This window comes from Manis javanica, chromosome 12 (assembly GCF_040802235.1).
Source record: "Manis javanica isolate MJ-LG chromosome 12, MJ_LKY, whole genome shotgun sequence".
NCBI lineage: Eukaryota > Metazoa > Chordata > Mammalia > Pholidota > Manidae > Manis > Manis javanica.
The window spans coordinates 92,213,609-92,227,511 of NC_133167.1; the positions used below are offsets into that span (position 1 = coordinate 92,213,609).

The 13,903-nt window shown below is 44.4% G+C and overlaps 1 protein-coding gene across 3 annotated transcripts; it reads left to right on the plus strand.

The window, feature by feature from the left end:
* Positions 1 to 2: 2 nt before the first annotated feature.
* MBOAT4 (membrane bound ghrelin O-acyltransferase MBOAT4) lies at positions 3 to 11,180 on the plus strand. Of its 3 annotated transcripts, none has more exons than XM_036997618.2 (3): positions 3 to 157; positions 4,665 to 4,889; positions 6,972 to 11,180. In XM_036997618.2, the coding sequence occupies exons 1-3, from the start codon at positions 138 to 140 to the stop codon at positions 7,921 to 7,923; spliced, it is 1,197 nt and encodes a 398-aa protein (XP_036853513.2). In that variant the 5' UTR covers positions 3 to 137; the 3' UTR covers positions 7,924 to 11,180. The 3 variants fall into 3 exon arrangements, with proteins under 3 accessions (XP_036853513.2, XP_017511158.3, XP_073075169.1); XM_017655669.3 differs by having other exon boundaries at positions 18 to 2,614; XM_073219068.1 differs by having other exon boundaries at positions 18 to 183.
* The last annotated feature ends 2,723 nt before the right edge of the window (positions 11,181 to 13,903 follow it).

The following is a 13,903-nucleotide window of genomic DNA, read 5'->3' on the forward strand; positions in this document are numbered from 1 at the left end:
GCCTCGCGGCGTCTTCTCTGCCTGCCTGACCCGCTTGGCGCTGATGCGCTCGGTTCTTCCGCTGGATTTAGCGCAATCCAGGGAGCGACAGACTCGGGACTAGAACAGCCGTTCAGTCCAACCCAGCGCACATCGTTATGACCTCATTATACATTAGGTACCCTCTACTTGCCGCTTTCTCAGGTTAATATCTCTATTTCTGTCCGACGAGAGTCATACCTGCTTATTTGATTGCTTAATGACATCTCCACTTGGATGCCTCAAGGTTTTACCAAACCTAAAACTTCCGAAATAGCGCTTTCGATTTAAACCCTTTGCCTCTCCAGCCAGTTCGTTCTTTAACCTCCTTCTCAGTAAAGGAATCCACCATTCATCCACCTGCTCAAGCCAGAAACTCAAGGGTCATCCCAGACACTCCTCGTGTCTCCGTGTACGATTCCCCGTCGGGACTCCGGCACCTTTAATCTCAGTCGCCGCCAGGCCCCTGTGCCCGGCTTCTTCCAGCCCTGCCCACTAAAATCACGCCCCCATCCAAGCCATTTCTGTAGCCAAAATCAGCTTGTAAAAACCAGATCCAGTTATTTTACTTCCCACTCTTTTTAAAATCCAAACTCGTTCCCATAGTTCACCTGTGAGCTAGATCCAGCCCTGCCTACTTCTCTTTAATCCCACATTCCTAGTTCTCTTTCATCACACTTTTAGTTCTCTGAATAGCCAAGCAGACTATCCGCCCCAAACCACTTCCCCTGCAGGGTTTGGGAGAACTGACTCCTTTTTTGAAAGAAGTTCTACTGTAGGCAAAATGCTATCAGGCAGCATCACACACTAGAGAAATCATTTGTGAAAGGACGAGTCAGTCCATATGGCAAACTTCATCGTTGCCACAGCCTCCCCAGCCTTTAGCAACCACCACCCTGATTAGTCAGAAGCCATCAATAGACCTAATAGCAAAAAGATTAAGACGGGCTGAAAGCTCGGATGATGTAGCGATTTATAGCCATGAAATATTTTTTAACTAAGGTATGTACACTTTTTAGACATGCTATTGCATACTTTATAGACTATAGTATAAACATAACTTTTTATGTGCACCAAGAAGCCAAAAAATTCATTTGACTATTGCAGCAGTCTGGAACGCAGCAGGCAATGTGTTCGAAGTATGCCTGTACACACATGTATTTTAAGGAATTGGCTCGTGATTACGAGGGCCGGCAAGTCTGAAATTTGTAGAAGTGGAGCACAGGCTGGAAATTCTAGGAAACGATGTTGCAGTCTTAAGTCCAAATTCTGCAGGCTGGACACTCAAACAGTGTTACAATCTTGAGGCAGGATTGCTTCTTATGGAAACCTCAGTCTTTGCCCTTAAGAGTGGATTTGCAAAAAAACCTACAGCTTTGTACTCCATCTTCTACCTACTTCATCTAATCATCACAATTCTGCTGAGACAGGTGTTAGTATATTTAATTTTAGATGAAGGAGCCCAGTCTCAGAGAGATGGTGATTTGCTAAGAGTCCCCAGTTAGTAAGAGGCTTTCTTTAAGGTTATCTGTTCTGTGCAGAGCTGTCTTTCAATAAGAGGCAGTCCTTGCCCTTAAGATGCTTTTGGATCAGGCTATACTCTCCCATCCTTTATTTAAGGCTGCTTGCTCTCACAAGTGCCTTCAGAGAGGAAATAGCTGGTCAGGGACAGCACTGTCACGTGCTAGGCTCAGTAGATGGACTCCACCACCCAGGAGATGGCCTGGTGTTCTTGCCTCTAGCCAGTGTCTCCTGATTTCTTGTCTATGCCCCAGAGAAAAGCTTCTCTTTAAACATTCCTCTTCACACTTCTGCTTCCTTAAAACCTTTTAACTACCAGATATTTACTGAGTACATAGCTTGTGCCCAGCACTGGTCTGTGTTCTGAGAGATACAGCAATAACCATAGTAGAGCCCTTCCCTTGTAGAGCTCACATTTGAGCACAGCAATGGGCAGGAAAGCAGTGGGGAAATGTATCTATAAGGGTGACAGGTACTGTGAAAAGAAGAAATAGCAGGACAGCGGTGGTTGGAAGAGGGAATCTTCTTTCTCTGAGAAGACGGGTCCCTTCTTTACGCTCATGTCCTGCTCTCCCTCCCCAGTCTGGAGATGTATCTGTCTTGCTGGAAAATGAGATTTTTCATTAACTTAGTGAAGAAAGTATGACATTCAGGTGACTGGAAAGGCAAATAATGCAGTATGTAAAGTAAACAAAACCAGAGCTTCTGAAAGCAGCATTTCCCACACACTTAAGTAACATAATACCAAAATGTGTTTGGGTTTCTATAGAGCAGTTCCCTTTATCAGGGAGCCAACTTTCATCCTGATTATCTCCGGTGCTTTTGTTTGGCTTTTGCTCACCCAAGCCCTCCAGAGCCATATAAAAAGACCTAAGAGAGCCTGGCTGAAGTTTCTCTTGCAGGAAGGCCCCAGTTCGGGACTCTGGAAAGGGCGGTATCTTTTGTTCCAGTTCACAATGGATTGGCTTCAGTTCTTCTTCCTCCATCCTGTATCACTTTATCAAGGGGCTGCTTTTCCTTTTGCACTTCTGTTTAATTATCTCTGCATTATGGATTCATTTTCCACCCATGCCAGGTAGGTTTGTTTGATGGCTAACTTGGTCTTACATACATGAATTCTATAGCAGATCAAAAACATGGATTGGACTGCAGATGTGAGGATTAAATGTTCATTACACTGGCTGTTTTAAGTTACTATCAGTACCATTGATTATTAAGTGTGAATCTAATAGAGTGAAACAGAACTGGAAATGGACATGTCTGCATCAACCCAAAGCTTGATGGGTTTCCATCATCTGAGAAAAGGGTAAAAATAAACTCTGGGGAGAGATAGATATTGAGGTGGTATAGGAATTCCCCAAATAGATGCATAGGTACAATCCCCGGATGTCCCAGATGTTCTTAACCAGTCTAATGTCATGGAATTTTATGATTTTAAATAAAACTAAATTATACTAAATACATAATTAAATGTGATTTTTAAAATGCCATTGTATGATTTATCAGAGAAATAAGTCAAAACAAATTTCACTAGATTAACTATATCTCAATCTGGGACTCCAAAATTGTCTGGAGAGATTTGAGAACTTAATTGAAATGATTTTTTATAGGTAATAAAATCAACACATTAGAGACAGTCTGTATTTTTTAAAAAGGTTTTGTGGGATATCCTTTTGTTAAATAAAAATCCATTGTAAAGGGCTATCTATTGTAATTCACTTATTTGGGGAATTAGGATTTTTATTTAGTGGGGATTCTTAAGTAAAATCTAGCTGTAACAAACAGGATTGTTGAATTTGATTAAACTGTGTTATGTTATTATAGTTCACAGCAGGCCAATGGTCCTTACCTTCATGTAGGAGATGTGGGGTATAGTTGTGAAAAAGTTACCTATTGAGAAAGAATCACAATAGAGCAAAACCACACAAAAATAAGAGGTAATTCTCATGGCATTAAGATTGCTGGCTTTGGAGTTAGCCTGGTGAGTCCTGGGTGCTTCATGTCCTGAGTGTCCTTGATATGTGAATAAATTCTCACCAAGTTTATCTGTGAAATGGGAATAATTTCCTATCTCACGGGGTCATTTTAAGCATTAAAGAAATAAAGATAGCTTTAATAAAGTGATTATTACCAAAATGCCTACAATTAAGTAAGCACTTAATAAATCATGTAGCCTACATTGTACATGTATAGACATTTTATTTATTTATTTTTAATTTTGGTATCATTACTATAAAATCACATGGGCAACACTGTGGTTACTAGATTCCCCCCATTATTAAGTCCCCACCACATACCCCATTACAGCCACTGTCCATCAGTGCAGTAAGATGCTATAGAGTCACTACTTGATGTATAAACATTTTAATGTTTACAAGTCCCCAGGTGGGTCGCCTCTGGGTGGAGGGGTCGCTTTGGGCTTCCTCTTTCACCATGGCGTTCCCCCTCATTTTCACGTGGCAGGGAAGTGAAGGCTTGGACCAGTGCCCACTGGGACAGGCTGGCTCAAAGAGAGGCTCGGGAGTGGCTCCAGGCCTGTGTGAGAGAGCTTCTCACACTGAGGTGCCTACCAGCCTCCCCCAAGAAAGAAATTCTCACCGATATGTGCGCGTCACTGCCATGCAGCCGCGACTTATGCCCGGTGATAGGGAAAACGTAGGCCTCTTTGACTCAAGTCCGTTTCACACCTTTTATGACCTCTTCGTTTAGGTTTACTAATTTGGCACCAATTAAAACAAACCTCCATATACTGTGGAAAGAGCTGTGCACTCATAATGTGAATTCTTCCAGGCCTCTGTAGGTCCTCAGAGCATCTACTAGCTTCCAAGGCTACACAACCTATTTCATGGAGGTGGGGATTTTACAAGTTAAAAACCCACCCACTCATAGGATCTTAAACTGCAGGAGAGAGGATTAGGGCAGACATAAAGGTCTGCTAATTGAGTTGTCAAATGCTTATGGAAGGGAGGCACTGAGTGCCCCTTCAGAACAGCAGGACGACTGTGGAGTGACCACAGTATGACTCCCGCAGCAGCCTCCCTCCATTGGCTTATCTGGGATGACCCTCAAGTGCCTTGTTTGTTGAGTGGCCCCACAGCAGGCTCACGCCAACCTTTTTCTTCCAGATACTCCTTTCTCCTGGCTGGAGGAGGCGCCCTGGCCCTGGCTGCCATGGGTCCCCTGGCCATGCTTGTCTTCACCCCTGCCCTGTGTGCCGTGGTTCTGATGCACAGCCTCAGCCCGCAGGAGGTGCACAGGTGGGCTTTCGTCTTTCAGATGAGCTGGCAGACACTGTGTCACCTCGGTCTGCATTACACTGAATATTACCTGCAAGAACCTCCTTCCACGAGGTAAGGTGGCCCATTGTTTGTCCTGAGCTGACCAGGGGTTTGCTTGCACTGTAGTGGTCGTGCAGAGAACCCAGGTGATGCCTTTGAGTCAGAATTCTTCCACATTTGAGCAGTGAAACCTTGAGCAAGTCATTTGATCTCTCTGTTTCTTTTTCTGGAGAAAAGTGTGTGTGCTGGGCATAGGGGGTAACAATACCTATCTTTTAAAATTCTTATGTTAGAGATAACGAACATAAGTGTAATTATATGAGTGCAATTAACTACCATGTGTTGCCTGTGAAGCAGCCTGGCCCTTCGCTGTCATTATCATTGTGCCTAAGAAGGCACTGCCTGGAGGTGACTAAGCAGTTTGATTACTTGGACACACAGCCAGTAGCCTCCCCTCCGCATTAGCAGAACAGGGAAGGTGTATATACACCATAAACCTTTGCTGTCTTCCCATGGGAGCTGCTGTGCACAAGTTTTACTTCCACTGAGACAGCTGTTCCATCCTCCCAGGAGGGTCATCACCTAACCTAGGAAAAAAGAAAAAATCGGGCCCTGATAATAGTCCAGAGAAGTGTTTTCATGAGTCAGTGAGATTGCCAAGGTTAGGGGAGGCAGGTATCTCTGCAATCTGAGGCCTACACCTCCCAGCTCCATTTTCATAATAGGCATGGATCCGTCCATGGTCATGCAGAGAACAGGGACTGTGACCTGCTCAGGTGGGTCACCTCTGATTCTAGCCAGCCATTGGTTCACTCACTTTGCATCCCTACCACACCTAAGATTCTTCTCTTTATTCTATTTTCACCAAAGGCTTCAGGGCTTGCTTTCCTGAAGAACAGTCAAGATGGCAGGTGGGTAGAGAAGAGGAGTACTGACTGGTTCTGTTAAATTAGGATTTTAGTAGGAAGCTGGCACCTGATGGAGGCTAGAGGAACAAGTTCAACAGGATCTGGCTCAGTAGGAGGAAGGCTGAGCCAGAGCCCACGTGGGAACATGTGTTCATTTGCTCTGGCTGTATAATAAAGTACTGCAGGCTGGGTGGCTTACACAACACAAATTCACTTCCTCTGGCAGCTGAATCAAGATCAAGGTGCTGATCTTGGCAAACTAGGCTTCTCGGGAGCCCTCTCTCCTTAGCCCGTGGATGGCTGCCTCCTCCCGTGTGTTCACATGGTCTTCCTCTGGGTGCATCTATGTCCTCACCTCTTCTTTTCATAAGGGCACCACTCATATTTGATTAGGGACCACCCTAATGACCTCATTTTAACTTAATTACCTCTTTAAAGCCTATTTCCAAATACAGCCACATTCCAAGGTACTGGAGTTTAGGACTTCAACATATGAATTGGTCCAGGGGTGGAGGGCACATTCACCCCGTCACAGAAAGTGCATGAGCAGGGTGGCATGTGGAGGCTACTGTGCTGTTAGGGTAAGTCCAGAGAGGTCAGCTGTCCTTAAGCCCTCAGATGTACAGGTAGAAACAGCAGCGGTTGGGAAACTGCTATTTTCCCTCCACAGGTAATTCTCATTAATTTTCTGCACAATAAGCCTGCCAGCAGGATCTTTCTTTACTCTGTGACGTGAAGCCAGACAGTTCAGATGATGGGTTCGGAACACACCTCAAATTGCTGATGGTTCTGTGCACACCCTGAACCTCTAGCTTGACTCATTGCTCCTCAGCCCAAATCCCAAAGCCTCCAGAACCTCTGCAGTCGGGGATTGCTTCATATTTAAACTCTTCAACCTCCTGTTATAATCTCTTCACTACTAAGTTATTGTTTCTTCTATGGCAAATCTCTCCCAGGTCCCTGATCCTAGTCCTTCTTAGCCATTGTTAGAAATATGATAATCAGTATTTCCTCACAATAGTCCTTGTCATTCTTTTGCCTCTTTGACTGATTAACTTTCCCACTGACCTTTTGATTCTGGATAGCTTGTGGTTATGAATTAATCCAAGAATCTTTGTGGGGGCGCTGCAGGACATGAGATTAGTCTTAGTTGTTCAGAACCAACCATGTGCTGTGGGGTCTTGCAGGGAGTGGCTGGAATGGGGTGAAATCAATATGGTGCTTTTACCTTCAAAATCTCTTTCAGGTTCTGCATCACTCTTTCTTCCCTCATGCTCTTGACCCAGAGGGTCACATCCCTTTCTCTGGACATTTGTGAGGGGAGAGTGGAGGCAGCATCAGGAGGCATCAGGAGCGGCAGCAGCTCTTTGGCTGAGCATCTGTATAAGGTGCTGCCCTACTGCAGCTACTTGCTCTTTTTCCCTGGTCTTCTAGGAGGCCCTCTGTGTTCCTTCCAGAGATTTCAAGCTCATGTTCAAGGGTCCAGCAACCTGTGTCCCAGGCACTCTCTTTGGGCTCTGAGCTGGAGGGGTCTGCAAATTCTGGGACTGGAGTGCCTGAAGGGGGTCACGAGAGGGGTGCTGAGTGCAGGAGCAGGACTGACTGACTGCCGGCAACTGCAGTGCATCCATGTCATGTGGTGCACAGCCGGGCTCTTCAAACTCACCTACTACTCCCACTGGGTCCTGGATGATGCCCTCCTCAGGGCAGCAGGCTTTGGATCCCCTGGAGAGGAGGGATACATCCCTGATGCGGACATCTGGACACTGGAAACAACTCACAGGATAGCCCTGTTCACCAGGAAGTGGAACCAAAGCACAGCTCAGTGGCTCAGGCGCCTCATATTCCAGCGCAGTAGGGCCTGGCCGCTGTTGCGGACATTTGCCTTCTCTGCCTGGTGGCACGGACTCCATCCAGGGCAGGTATTTGGTTTCCTCTGCTGGGCTCTGATGGTGGAAGCTGACTATCTGATTCACACCTTTGCCAATTTGTCGATCAGATCCTGGCCAATGCGGCTGCTCTATAGAGCTCTCACATGGGCCCACACCCAGCTCATCATTGCCTATATAATGCTGGCCGTGGAGGTCAGGAGCCTCTCCTCTCTCTGGCTGCTGTGTAACTCTTACAACAGTGCCTTTCCTGTGGTGTACTGTATTTTGCTTTTTCTATTAATGAAGAGAAAGCATAAATTTAACTGACATTTTTCCCCAGCCTTCATCTACATCCATGAAACAGTTTATAAAGTGCCAGGTGGTACACTGGTGATGCATACGTTCCAACTTTTCCATAATAAAAAGGTATTTTTTAAAATATTGGATGTACATGATGTCTTGTCATAGAATTTTGTGCATCCACCTTAACCACCTATTACAGTGGCACTGAGGATCCAAAGAAGAAAAAGACATGGTTTCCTCCCTTAGGGTTTACACCTTAGGTGTTGAAGCAAAGTTGAAATGAAATGACACATAAAAACATAAGGTACTATGACCCAAATGGCAAATGGTACATCTGCGGACATGTAAAAATGGAGTGTGCATTTGGTCCAGCTGATCCTGGAATGTGAGTTTAACAAGACAAAGAAAACAGTGAAACAAAACTTAAATCATATTATCATACTGGTTTGCTCCAGGAACTAGAGACTCATATGCTATCCACAGTAACATGAAGAATTTGGCCTGAGAACAGAAAAGCGGGGATTGTCTTGGCAATGTTAATAAACTGAAAATGCAGCTAGGATTTGATAACTGCTATTGTTAAATACAAACCTGAAAACCTGATTCATGAAATAATTCACATGAAGAGACCAATAGTTAAGTCAACACTGTTGAAGTAAAACATTGAGGGTCTGGTTTCTTTTTCTTGGCATATCCAAAATAACTCCCTCTGCTTCTTCCTCTGAGGGGATATAAAGTGTAACGAGAGAAAGATGGCAGGACCTCCAAGTGACAGTGAAGCAATGTCATTAACGAGCACTTTCCCAGTGTCTCTGCAGGCCACCTGGGCTCTTACATAATTACTATTTTTCTTTACATCAGTTTTAACTCAGCTTACTTTCAAAAATGTGCCCTCTTTCTAAGCAATGACATTGATGAAAACTGTGGTTTTTTTAGTATATTTATCATATTTCCTAGTACTCACTAAAAAAATACATATGTGTTTAAATGAATAACGTTTATTTGTGCACTGCTAAAAATCATCCACTTACCCCAGGATTACACCCATCCCACAACAGGAGGCACTGCAGTTTCTAAGCCTCCAGAACCAATCATTTTCATCTTTCTCCAAATATAAAACGGCAAGTAAGCTTTTAATCTTTAAAACCTGACAAAGATAATACTAAGTTAGAAGGTATGGATCACTGAGAAAGTCCTGTCAGTATCACTCACTAGCATTCAGGCAAACAAGCAGCCCAGTCTTAGTGGACAGAACATCACAAGAGCAGCGAGGGCCTGGAAGAGGGGGCGTGAATCTGTGGCGGCCTTAACCAGCACTTCTCTGCTTTCCCTCACTGCACTCGACCGCCCCCCCGAGGAGATGGCATTGACAAATGGGGTTCCCAAGGCTGGAGACAGTCAAGGGGGGAAACAGTGAATAGCCACGGGGGCACTAAAGGACTCTTAAAAGCATACAAACCAATCACCGAAATGATGACCCTCAGAATCCACCCCAGAGACCAAGTGGGATGGTGGTGGTAGGGGTGCTGTAAATGGGGAGACAAGCTAAATAATCACTGCAGCATTAGTATAAAAGAAAAAGTTCCAACATTAGGAGAATGGTTAAGCAAATTATGAGGGATTGTTACTTGTAATAGTGTGCTTTAAAACTACTACTTTTTGATAATGAGAAAACTGTTATAATAGTAATAAAAAAGGAAAGAACAGAAAAGTTTAATGCAAGAATAAAATGAGCGAATATTCTTGAAAATAGGCAATTGCTTATTTAACAGTGTGGATGGTAATTTATATCAAGCACATTAGCACATAACTGAATCTAATAATGAAAATCACAAGTTGGACACCAACCACTTTCCCCAGTGGAACTTGTGGGGGAGGGTGGGAGAGTACATCGCGTGGTGCAGACACACTCACTACCAACCCGTCCTGACTCCACCTCGAGAACTGGTAAAGAGCAAAGAGGAACCAGACCTTTTGTGAAGGTAGAAATGGAGCAGAGTTGATAAGGATAAGTAGAAGGAAAGGACTATAAATGAGAAAGGGGAGAATGAAGAGAAAGGAGCCAAGTAGCAAGAAACACTAGACTCAAAGGATTTAAATCAGAAGTTAAAGTATAGGACATGAGGTTTGGGGGCAGAAGGACAAGAGTGTGAAGAAAAGAAGGGTGTGGTCTGTCTTGTAGGAGTTTACTTCCCCACCTCTTCAGGTCAGGCGTGGGTGTGCGGCTTGCTCTGGTCACCGAAATGGGGGCAGAGGTGGTGTGTACCCCCAGGCGGAAGTTCTAAGAGCCAATGTGTGGTCTCCATGCTGTCTCCAAGAGCTTGTCGTGTTCCCAGTGGAGGGTGCTGTCGGCGCAGGCACGGCCCGTCTGCCACACACACGTGGTGAGTGAGAAATGAAACTTTGTTGTTCTATGTCCGGAGATTTGGGCATCCTTTGCTACTGCAGCACACCTGAGCCTATCCTGACTGGTACCAGAAGCTCTTCTAACACATTCTGATGGTTACTTGTAATCAGCCTAGACAGAGATCAAAATCCATTTTCTTTGTGAAGCATTCTGTCTTCCCTTCTGCTGTCGCACAGTTCTACTCACCCAGCCACTCTGTAGACAGAGCACAGTGGAGATCTCTGAGATGCTTTTGTTTGTTCTCACTATACCTTCCACTTCATGTACTTTGTAGGCCTGGTGCGTGGTTCCAGCAGTCTGTAGAATGAATAAATGCCCATGCGGACTCTGCAGTGTTCCAGGTGGGAATCCAAAACATCACGTTAACACGTGATACTGGGTACAGCTTCCCCCTTTCTTCTTGGCCAAGCAGATAGCAGGCCCCAGGTTCACTCTCTCAGGACACGATGCCACTGGCAAGAGAACACCTTGCAAAAAAAGGTTTATCCTTTTTCTCTGTATCTTTTAATCAAATCCACTGTGATAGGAGGAAGAGGATCTGTGGAAAAGCAAAATGGTGTTTTCTCCAAGATTTGATCCAGGGGAATCCTAATTGGGTTTGGGTGCAAAATATGTAAAATATCCTGAAACTTCATCAGCCTGACTCTGTACACTTGGTCCTTTGGGCCAGTAAATGGTGCAGTAATATTAAAACTGTGAACATGGAGCTTCTTTTGCTCTGTTGACTTTCCTCAGGAGTAGATTCTGCGCATTTGCTTCCGTCCATTGGTCACTCCTGAGCTGCCTGGGAGCCCACCTTTGCTGCTAAGACCCTTAGGCAGTTTGTGGCTCTGGCTTGTTGTGCAGCCTGCCCAGAGAGAGAGGCAGTTTTCTGTGAGTTGGGGATGAAGATGTGTCACTGAACAGAATACCTGGCTGACTGGTCTTCTGGACCATTCTTGGTACTAAAGGAAACATGTTCTCCCCACCCCAAACTGGAGACTGTGAGATGGCCATGGGGGTGCGTGTGGAGATACTAAGATCTGCGGGCTTGGTTGCTCCCACTCACCGCAGCACCCCAAGGAAACCCTCTGCAAATCGCCTCTCCATATGCTGCCCCAAACAGCGCCTCCTGCCCCGGGATCCCACCACGGGCAGGGCTAATGTGCCTCCCTGGCACATTGCCCACCCTTCATGGCAGTATCGCCCCATGTGCTCACCACAGGCATTTCATTCAGGCTGCAGTTTTTCTCTTCAATTTGATCCCGTATGTTTTTGTTTTCTCAGAGATTTCTTAAGTTTCAGATTCACCAAGCCTTTCCCTTTCTGTTAAGTTTGGCAATATATTTCTTTATTCTAAATACAAAAAACAAAAACCAGCGTGTTCTCAGGTCTGGTGCAGGAGGGTGGGGAAGGTCATGTCCACTGGAGGTCCGTCACCGCACCCTGGCTGTGTTTGTCAGATAATCAACAGGCTCCCTTGATTAACTGAGGGTGCTGCAAGGAAAGACGGGACCAGGTGGTTTCAGCATTTTCAAGACACAAGGCTGACAGAGTGACCAGTGTCTGCAATGTATTCAGTGAAGACTGGATTGTTGAAACTTATTTTTTAAGAAGAGTTTGTCTACTGGTATAAGAGGGAACTGCTTAGCAGTACGGAGAACAGTAAGAAACAGAGTGAGCCCTTCTGAGGGTCACATTTAAACCTCACAACCACCTCATGAAGTAGGAATTATCATCATCCTCATTTTACAGATGTGGAATTGAGACCCCGAGGGGTTAAATAACTTGCCTAAGGCCACATATTTCAAACAGGAAGAGCTAGAAGTCCAGGCAGTCTGACTCGAGAGCCCATACTGTAAGCACTATGCCAGGACGTATGCTACAATGTCAACCCTCAAGGAATTTATAAAGTAGTTACAAGGTTAAAATGTCAGCAGGACTGTTTTGCTTGGTAAAGGTTTGAAATAAGGCAAATGATGGTATTTCTAGCAACAAGTGGGTAGGATTAACCAATAGTTTGGACCTGTGGTCCAGTCCTTAGGTTTTTTTTTTCAAATTCTGCCTATTTCTTCTTCACCCCTCACATGCCCGACAGACAATCAAAAACTTGGTAGTCATCCCTGACTCCTTCCCCGACAATTCATTAGCAAATCTGCTTGGCCATGCCTCTAATACACCCTAAATCTCACCACCTCTCACCCATTGTATTTGGGACCCAGAGATCAAGGTGTCAGCATCCAGAAGCTCTCACTGCCACCCCCAACTGCCTCCTGTACCCCAGAATGCTGAGTAAACTACAGCAGAATGCTGCTCCGAGGTCCGCTTGCACCCCCATGAGCCTGCCTGCCTGCAGAAGGGCTGCCAGAGCAGCGCAGGCAGGGACTCCCCTCCCCACTCAGCTCTGCTTCCCACATCTTTCCCCTGCAAACCCCTTTCAGCACACACAGGGATCAACTTCCTTTGATATTCTTGTGTCTTTGTCTACCTCACTAGATTGCTAGCTCAGAGAGGGACCGTGGTGTTCCCATTTTTTTCTATTCCTCAATAGTACCTAGACTGCTGTCATGAAGTATATAACTGCCACTGGGAACAAGGAACTTTTCTAGATACAAAGCTTGAACCAAACAGTTTCAGTGTAAGGGTCTCAGTGACATAGCTGAGGTGAAGTTCAGCCCATTTCTGCCTTATTAATTAGACACTTCTCAGTGTTTAGAAGGTTTTTAAAAACATATATATTATTTGTGTATATATGGAAAACTGTTTAAAGCAATGTACTGTGAAAATAAGTACTAGGCCATTATGCTTATAAATGAAAAATATCATTTCTAGGACAGAGTATTGCTCAAAACCATCTTTTCTGTAATCCTTAGGAGATAAATCCCCTCTTCTCCACTGTTATGCTCATAACGAGGTGTTAGAGCTGATTCCCCACCTATTATTTTGGAAGTTGATGATTTAGACCATGACAAAAATAAATGAAAGTCCAACCATCTTAGTTTAATCCTACAGAGCAGTTCAGTCATGAGCAACTTTAGAAACAATCCTCAAATGTCCTATATAAGTATACCTAGTTTTCAGGAAAACTTCTGTCCTTATTTTTGGGAAGTTCATAAATCTATACAAGTTTCTTGACTTTTATGTCATAGCTATATTTACATATTACAAAATAAACTGATTGGCCAAAAAAGAAAAATACCTCTGAAAGTAAATGCCAGACACACTGTAAAACAGGGCAACTAAATGATTAAATAGTAATGCTCTTACAAACAGATATGGAAACACTCAAGTTTATTCCATCATATTTTATAGGACCAGCCATTCTTCTGGCTCCTGAAAAGATTCCTGAGTTTTTCTGTTTCTCCCATTAGCACTGCCTCTAAATACAAACACGAAAACAGAATTACAACTGAAAAAGGAACATTTTATGACCATAATTTCTCACTTGTGAAAATATTTTTTTTTTATTTTGACTGTTTTATTCCCCTCCACTGGAATTGATAAGTGTAACAATTAATACCCGAGCTGTTGTGACTACAGTGTGTGGGCCTAAACCCGGGGATGGATGTGGGTGATGTTCAAGAGACTGGAGGCAAAGTCCGTAGTACAAAGTTCCCT